This window comes from Labrus mixtus, chromosome 3, assembly GCF_963584025.1.
Source record: "Labrus mixtus chromosome 3, fLabMix1.1, whole genome shotgun sequence".
In the NCBI taxonomy this organism is placed as follows: domain Eukaryota; kingdom Metazoa; phylum Chordata; class Actinopteri; order Labriformes; family Labridae; genus Labrus; species Labrus mixtus.
The window spans coordinates 11,126,912-11,135,699 of NC_083614.1; the positions used below are offsets into that span (position 1 = coordinate 11,126,912).

Consider the following 8,788-nt stretch of genomic DNA (forward strand, 5'->3'; position numbering starts at 1 on the left):
CAAAAAGTTTGAGAACCCCTATACTATTAAGGGACCAACGCTCTCAACTTAACTGTATTCACAACTATGATAAACCTAAGTTTCCAAGTTCAGTGTAAACCCACAGGACTTGAAGCGAATAGACCAATGGTCCAGTTCATCAGAGATGTTATATAAAATGGTGTATGTCCAATAAGGGATTTATTACATAAAGAAATACATGTGGTTATCACGTCTCTGTGCCATAGAAGACCAACCAACTTTGTTATAGAGAATATAATGATGAGTGTTATAGGGGTCTCCAATTATGAATCTAAGAGCGGAGTGATAAAATGAGTCTAGGGTTTTAAGAGTGGAAGCAGAGGCATGCCTATAGATGGTGTCACCATAATCAAGGACTGACATAAAGACTGCTTCAACAATATGTTTCCTACAATCAGGAGGGAAGTTAGCTGTTTCTGTACAGAAACCCAAGTTTCTGCTGAGGTAAGGTTTGCCAGTGAGATTTTCCACATGATGCTTAAAAGTAAATGATTCATCCAGCCAAAAAGATATTTACACACTCTGACCCTTTCAATACTGCTGCCATTGAGTGTGGATAATTGTAGACTGTTGAAAACAATATATGTAACATTACTGATTGTAAGTCCATATCAAAATTGGGATTTTAGTGTGGCTGTTCGGCACTGGTGGTGAGCAAAAAAAGATGTCAGGAAGCAGAAATCAATGCAAAATAAGGTGGTTGATTTATTAACCAAAAAATAGCACAAACAACAAAACAAAAGTCCCGGGTAATCTAATAAAACAACTAAATTACCTAAACTGAAAGTAACCACAGCCTCACAGCAAGCTGTCACTAACAAACCTTTTCCCCCCAGACTCTGGCTGAGTCTGGCTTTATACAAGAAAACCCAACTGGCCTCACTCTGTCCAATTAAGCTCAGGTGATTTCACTCAGCCTAATCACTCTGCAAGCAAGTGTAGGGAAGGTGGGGGCAGGTGAAAGGTATGGGGAAACCTTCACTCACCCACATCACTCTGCACACTGCAGTCAGTGTAGGGAAGGTGGGGGCAGGTGAAAGGTATGGGAGAACCTTTTCACATTTCCCCCTCCCCTGAAAGCTCGCCATCAGGATGGCGAGACAGGAAGTCGGCCACAACATTGTCCCTTCCAGGTCGGTAATGGACCCTGAATCTGTAAGGCTGCATCTCAAGAGCCCATCTTGAACTTTCCCTTAAGGTACTTGTCGACTATCGGTCTGGTGCCAGTATTTAGCCTTAGATGGAGTTTACCACCCACTTTGGGCTGCATTCCCAAACAACCCGACTCCGAGAAGACCGGACCCCGGCGCGACGGGCCGTTACTGGCCTCACACCGTCCACGGGCTGAGCCTCGATCAGAAGGACTCAGGCCCCCGAGCGACACCGGGCAAGCGGTCTTCCATACGCCACATTTCCCACGCCCGCCTGTCGGACGGGGATTCGGCGCTGGGCTCTTCCCTCTTCGCTACTGAGGGAATCCTAGTTAGTTTCTTTTCCTCCGCTTAGTAATATGCTTAAATTCAGCGGGTTGTCTCGTCTGATCTGAGGTCGTACTCCTTTCCATCGTAGTTGGCGTCAAAGAACTTCTTGAACCACTGGCGAACTCAAAGTTGTCCTGGAACTTCCCCAGTTTGTCTACTGGAATGATTTTGTCAACTGCCATCTTTTTGAAGGACAGCTGCAGGAGCTTGTAATTATGGATGCATTCATGCTCCAGCTTGGCACCAAATTTAACTCTCTTCAGAGGCACTGAGTTGGGAAACAGCATGTCCATGAAGTGGCAGTATGCACCACCTGAGCACAACATTTCTATCTTGGTGAGGTTCATCTGTAGAGACTCATTGATCCACTCCGTCGTGGCGACTTAAATTATCGCTGCTCACTGAGGTCGAGTACACGTTCACAGCCATGGTCATAGGCGCTTCTGGCCTTACCCGTCAGATATGGAACCAGCTGCACAGCCCACTCCGCCCTGGGCCATCTGTATGCGGTGGCTAGGCGCTCAAATGTTGTGAGATATGGTTCAATGTCATCTCCTTCTTCAAATTTTGGAATGGTGGCTCTGCTCCAGGTTGCTGGCCCCACAGGGAAGGGAGGATGGTTGTCAGAGGGCGGTGATCCACCAGTCGCTGGAGACCTGGACAATGCACCCCTCCTTTCTGGGCCATTGTGCTCTATACCTCTGCTGACCTCTTCCCGCTTCTCTGCCTCCATCTCATCCCGCACCTGATTCAGTTGTATCTGGATACTTCTCCACCTTTGCTCCTGCTTGAAGGCCTCTCTCTCCTGGACTTGCATCTGCCTCTGGATGAGGGCATACAGTTGATCCAGGCCACCTTGTTCCTATCCCCTGGAACCACCACTGTCTCCACCTGTAGCCAGGTCCTCCCTCGAACCCTGGTCACCTCGTAGAGCCCCTGGGTCACACTGCAGTGTTTGGCTTTCACTTTGCATGGCTTTCTGTGCGCTCCTGGTGATTGGGCGTCCGGGCTTCTTCTTCTGGCTCTCCAGTTTCAGTGACGAAAAAAAATCCCACCACTGCCACCAAATTACCTGCCAAATGACCTGCCCAAGGTATGCTGTGGCCCAACATCAATACCTTATCCCTCAAGTTTTCTGGCACTACAAGCTGCTAGCCAAGTGGCAGGGACCTTTTAAAGTTCTGAGGAAGATGGGTCCTGCGACTTATGAACTTGACATGCCCCAACGTTGTCGGAAGAAGCAGACTTATCACGTCAATCTCCTTAAAGAATGGGTACCAAAGCCCATTCAGTCTAGCCAGCAGCTTCTGGTCAGAGCTGTGAAGACAGAGGAGGACCAAACTGATCAGTTTTTTCCAAATCAAGATGAGACTCAAATTCAGTTGGACCTTGCTCATCTCGCCCCAGAAATGCAGAGTGAGCTGCCATTGTTCCTCCAGAGTTGTTTAAAGACAAACCAGGTTACACCAACATAGTGGAACATAACATTATCCTGGAAGATCCTTCTCCTGTCCGCAAGAAAGTGTACAGGATTCCAGAGAGGTTGCTGCCAGCCCTGAAGAAGGAGCTGGAATTAATGATGACACTGGGTGTAATTGAAAAATCTCACAGTGAGTGGAGCAGTCCTGTAGTGCTAGTACTTAAAAAAGATAGCACTATTAGATTTTGCATTGACTTTCGTAAACTTTATGCTCAGTGAAAGTTTGATGCCTATCCCACCACTGCCACCAAATGTAACATTACTGATTGTAAGTCCACATCAAAAATGGGATTTTAATGTGGCTGTTTGGCACTGGTGGTGAGCAAAAAAAGATGTCAGGAAGCAGAAATCAATGCAAAATAAGGTGGTTGATTTATTAACCAAAAAACAGCACAAACAACAAAACAAAAGTCCCGGGTAATCTAATAAAACAACTAAATTACCTAAACTGAAAGAAACCACAGCCTCACAGCAAGCTGTCACTAACAAACCTTTTCCCCCCAGACTCTGGCTGAGTCTGGCTTTATACAAGAAAACCCAACTGGCCTCACTCTGTCCAATTAAGCTCAGGTGATTTCACTCAGCCTAATCACTCTGCAAGCAAGTGTAGGGAAGGTGGGGGCAGGTGAAAGGTATGGGAAAACCTTCACTCACCCACATCACTCTGCACACTGCAGTCAGTGTAGGGAAGGTGGGGGCAGGTGAAAGGTATGGGAGAACCTTTTCACATTTCCCCCTCCCCTGAAAGCTCGCCATCAGGATGGCGAGACAGGAAGTCGGCCACAACATTGTCCCTTCCAGGTCGGTAATGGACCCTGAATCTGTAAGGCTGCATCTCAAGAGCCCATCTTGAGCTCTCTCTTCAAAGTTCTTTTCAACTTTCCCTTAAGGTACTTGTCAACTATCGGTCTCGTGCCAGTATTTAGCCTTAGATGGACCACCCGCTTTGGGCTGCATTCCCAAACAACCAGACTCCGAGAAGACCGGACCCCGGCGTGACGGGGGCCGTTACCGGCCTCACACCGTCCACGGGCTGAGCCTCGATCAGAAGGACTCAGGCCCCCGAGTGACACTGGGCAAGCGGTCTTCCATACGCCACATTTCCCACGCCCGCCTGTCGGACGGGGATTCGGCGCTGGGCTCTTCCCTCTTCGCTCGCCGCTACTGAGGGAATCCTAGTTAGTTTATTTTCCTCCGCTTAGTAATATGCTTAAATTCAGCGGGTTGTCTCGTCTGATCTGAGGTCGTACTCCTTTCCATCGTAGTTGGCGTCAAAGAACTTCTTGAACCACTGGCGAACTCAAAGTTGTCCTGGTTGTCCTTGCCCCAGCTCCTGCAACGACGATGTGTCCTTGGGTGAGATGCTTAACCCCTAATTGCTCCTGCAGCTTCGTCAGCTACTTATGCATGTTTATGATTGGGATTAGTTTCTTCTGATGGTCACTTTACATAGCAATCTCTTTTGCAAACCTTTACCTACCACCTAGTGTGACCAGTGCCGGTGAATACCTGCGGGTTTGCGATCAAATTAAATTGTCCCAATTTGTAGGTTTGATAGTATGGTCACCCTACTCTAGCCTCCGTACATGGGGCGCACACACTAACCACTAGGCTACCAACGGCCCCATTCAGTTTGTTTCTTAACCAGGTAAAAACTTCTTATAGTACGTGTAAGATAATAAAAGCCCAATAATTAAAAGATACCAATGTTGACTACTAATTAGATCAGAATGGTTGTAGGCTGTAAAAACAAGTCTAATTTCAAAGTCAGTCAGTCAAAGAATCCACACCGAGCCCCTTGGAGAGTTGTAGTCTGCTTTTCTTCTGGAATTGGACTCACTGTGGCAGGATGTTTCTCGCCACTGATCCACAGAGATTTAAAAAGGCTCACCAACACTACAGGGGGTTGTTGGGAAGCTTCAACTTCTTGCAGATGTCCTCTAATGCAGCGTGAGTGACAACCAGGCAAGAGTCAATACTGCCGTCTTTGCTCAAACTGTATTGTTGTCAGAGAGTCACCACGATGCACGCAAGCGAGTTGTTTATCCTCTGCTGAGTTTTCAAGGTGCAAGTGTCAAGGTGTGCTTTGAATGGATGCACCGTCTCCAGATACAAAACAGACATCATCCTGAAATCCTATTATGGCATCCTCGCAGCTCATTTGTTAATTTCCTCCTCATCAAGTCTAGAAAACGGTGTGTGGATGAGGAGCTTAGCCGGGGGAGACAATGCCGTGCGTTTGCTATAAATGTGTCTCATCCTTAAAACTGGGACAATTGGCTAATGTGTGTTTGTTTGTGATGAGACACATTGTTCCACACGCAGACAAATACATACCCCTGCCAATACTCCTTTTGTGCAATCTCCAGCTAAGCTTCCACACTATGATACACAAGTTGAATAGAAAATGCAGCCCAAATCTTGGCAGGGAGGCAGTGCAAAAATGCATTCTGCAGCCCAGTCTTTAAAAATAAATCCATGATGAATGAAAGTAAACTGACCTGGTTAGCTGTCATTAAAGGTATAATACAAGAGCATTGCATCTGCTTCAGTAAGCCTAGCCTGTTGAAAGAGACGCCTCAGACGCCTGTTGTACTTTAAACCCAGAGAATGACTCAACTTATCTGTCATGATGTGTTGCAATGAAACATGACCAGATAAACATGAGCTCTGTCTGTTTATTGAAGCCGTGGTTCTTGTGCTCTTGAACGTATTTTGACAGCCGAGTGCCTTGTCAGCCTCATACTCCACTTCATTAGGTTACATGCCTGGCCTTTCTTTTTCTCAGCATTCATTTGGCAGCACACTGATAGTATTCTCAGCGCATGAGCCAGTGTGGAGCAAACCCAGATTTGAAGAGTTACAGATCAGCAGCAGAATCCGATGGTCTGATTCTTTGATCCATAAAGAGATGCTTTGTTCAATGTTTTTCCTTGAATCTGCTGATAAAACCTACTGTGGTGTCAGAAACCAAAGTGTTACCGTGTCGATAGGGGGAAGGATTGGTGTGATAAGACAGCAGTTAGGAGAGGAAACAACATTACAGTGACATTGAAAATGTAGACAGAAAACTCACATATCACCCACAAGCTGAACACATAACATGTGATAGGTTGATTTTTGGAGCCTCTCAAGCACCTGCCAAGTTAAGTGGAGCCTTTCTATTATCTTTGCATTCCAAATGTGACATGAATACAGAGCATTATTCACGAGCAAGCCATTTGCTATTTATCATTATATTGGAATAATGACTCTAAACTTGGTGTTGTTAAAGCTTGTTGCCATCATTGGTTTAGGGAAGCTTCTTCTGGGATATGCTATAACTCCAGGGAGCCATCAGACCTCCTGGGGCTCCAGGAGAGACAGACTTTCACACTTGCAGAAAACTCCTGATAAACTTGTTCAGACTTCGCCCGGAGTTTCTCCTGCCAGTATATTTTGTGCAGCAAGTCCGAGTGAGCTGATGTGAAGGGTGGAGTGATGTTTATATACTGTGACTGCTGCACGGTGCATAGAATATATACACGCGACCACTACGATCTCTGTTGGAAACCAGAGGGGTCACCAGTTCAAGTCTCAATTTGGACCAAAGTATGGAAGCTGGTCTGGCTGCTGGAGTGTTGCCAGGTCACTTCCAGAGTTTTGCAGCGGTGCCCTTGGGCAAGGCACCGAACCCCGAAACAGCTCTTCTTGCTCGCTCTTTGTGTAGCAGCCCCACTCCGACATCTCTCCATGAATAAATGTCCACAGGTCCTGTTTGTGCATGTGTGTATTTTGGGCCTGTGTGTGTGAGTAGCATGTCTCGCAATAAAAGAGTGTAAACCTGAATTTCGATTAATAAAGTATATAAGTTAAATTAAATTAAAAAGGGGTGTATTTGCACAAAACAGTAGGAACCATTCTTTGGGATATTTGGGATTCTGGTTGTAAAGCTTGTTGTTCTGGTGGCTCATGACTACCAGCTGATTAAAACCAGGGTAAAAAAATCTGCACAAGACATGATGTGGCTAAAAATACAAGAACCCTATACAACTTAATGAAATGTTTTTTCCAGTGTTGTGCCTGAACGCACTAAATTAACGTTTTAATTGAGCAAGCTTTTAGAAGGACATGTATAGCTAGTGGCTGGAAGGAATGGATTGCAAATAAACAATTGAAGGAACTAATTAACAAACTAATTTCTTGCTCTGAGTTTGTACAATTTAAGTTTGAAGGACTTTCTTCTTCAGACTGGTCTTCATTGTTGCTAATTGTGTTATGTTATCTAATAAACCCACGTTTCTTTTCTGAGGTATGTAGAGTGAATAGTGCCACTAAACCATACTTCTTTCCATTTCCGCCCATGGATGATTTTTAAAAGTGTAGAAGAAGACACAACTTGTGGTTTAAATGATAGCACAGTCTCATTAATGTGAAGCCATGTTGAACAGCAACGTTCCCGCGTCTTAGGAACGACTTTATTGGAAACTTGCCAGGTTGTGCAGTTTCGTTTGATGACGCAGTTGTTACTCAGACACGTGCAACTATTTCCTGCAATGCATCTTGAAACTTATCACATGTCTGTTGGAAGTAAGGTTCATGGATTAACTTTGCAAAGTGAAGTTCTGCAAGAGGGGGACAAGAACTCCAACAGTGAAGTGGTTGAGAGAGGCCAAGGTGGCCATGTTTTATTTCATTTTATTTTATAAAGGTCTACAGGGTGTTGGGGTTTTCTTAAAAGAAAGCATGCTTTGTGTGCATGTACACGACCTCACAGTACAACAGATCTTAGCCACACACAAAAGAGGAGATTCATTCATTACACTGGATGCTTTTCAGCTGACGTCCATGGAAAATGCCTATAGCAGTAACAAGTGTCACATGAAAAAGCTAACATGAAATATCCAGAGAAAAACTTTGGGATTGATTCTGAAAAGAGTGTCAATCCACTCACTTTCAGTTCACACTGATAACAACAGGCAATCTATCGGAATGTTTACCAGTCAGTGATTCATAAAAAAACAGACTTTTTCCCTCTCAGGACATGCACCCAAAACCAAAAGAATAAGTTGTCCTGATTTTTAAATCTGAATAACTACTCAGAGACTGAGAGAAAGTGTGCATGTTTTGAAACCTAATGTATCTACTGGATGCTAAGGGTTAAATATGCAAGACCATATGTACAGATACTTGGATTGCCACTTCCTCAAATGAATGCCTGTGCAGGGAACACTTTACCTCTGACTCACTTTCAGTCTTAGTAGTTATAAACTCCGCTGCACACTGACTTGTATTTAAAATATTTTACTTGTGCAGTGTGTTGGTAAAAATGTGTCAATTACTGTCAGCAGGTGCTAAGAGAGGAGTGACAGGCACTGTGCCACTTGGGCCATTTAGCTGCTACCTTGAGATGACGCGATATACATTCATCAGCTGCCTCGTGAGGGACACACACAGCCAGACTGACAGTGGAGTTCGAAGGCAGCCACAGAAAACATCCCTCTTGGGTACAGATACACACAGTTATTACTGATTCTGTTAAGTCCCAAAGTACCGTCTCCCCTTCCCTGCAATACACACTGACAAAAAAAAAACATGCAAACTCACAGACCGTCTGTCGGTGTATGTGTCAGAAGGTCCTCCAGGAGCGTGTTGATGGCACTCTGACTTAAGGAAATGACAAGACATAGAGGTGCAACTCAACCAGCCCGAGGGAACATAGAAAGCAACAAAGCTCTTCTTTGTGTGTGTGTGCATGTGAACTATTCTGATTCCAGCTCTCCGCTCCTCTCTGGACCTTGCTGTCAGCAGTAGTAGTGAAACTATG

At 45.1% G+C, this 8,788-nt stretch overlaps 1 protein-coding gene across 1 annotated transcript; it reads right to left on the reverse strand.

The window, feature by feature from the left end:
- Window positions 1–1,541: 1,541 nt before the first annotated feature.
- LOC132971966 (microtubule-associated protein RP/EB family member 1-like) lies at window positions 1,542–1,931 on the reverse strand. The gene is given in 3 exon segments (XM_061034797.1): window positions 1,542–1,621; window positions 1,624–1,874; window positions 1,876–1,931. Coding segments are annotated over 3 exon segments (387 nt in total).
- Window positions 1,932–8,788: the final 6,857 nt, after the last annotated feature.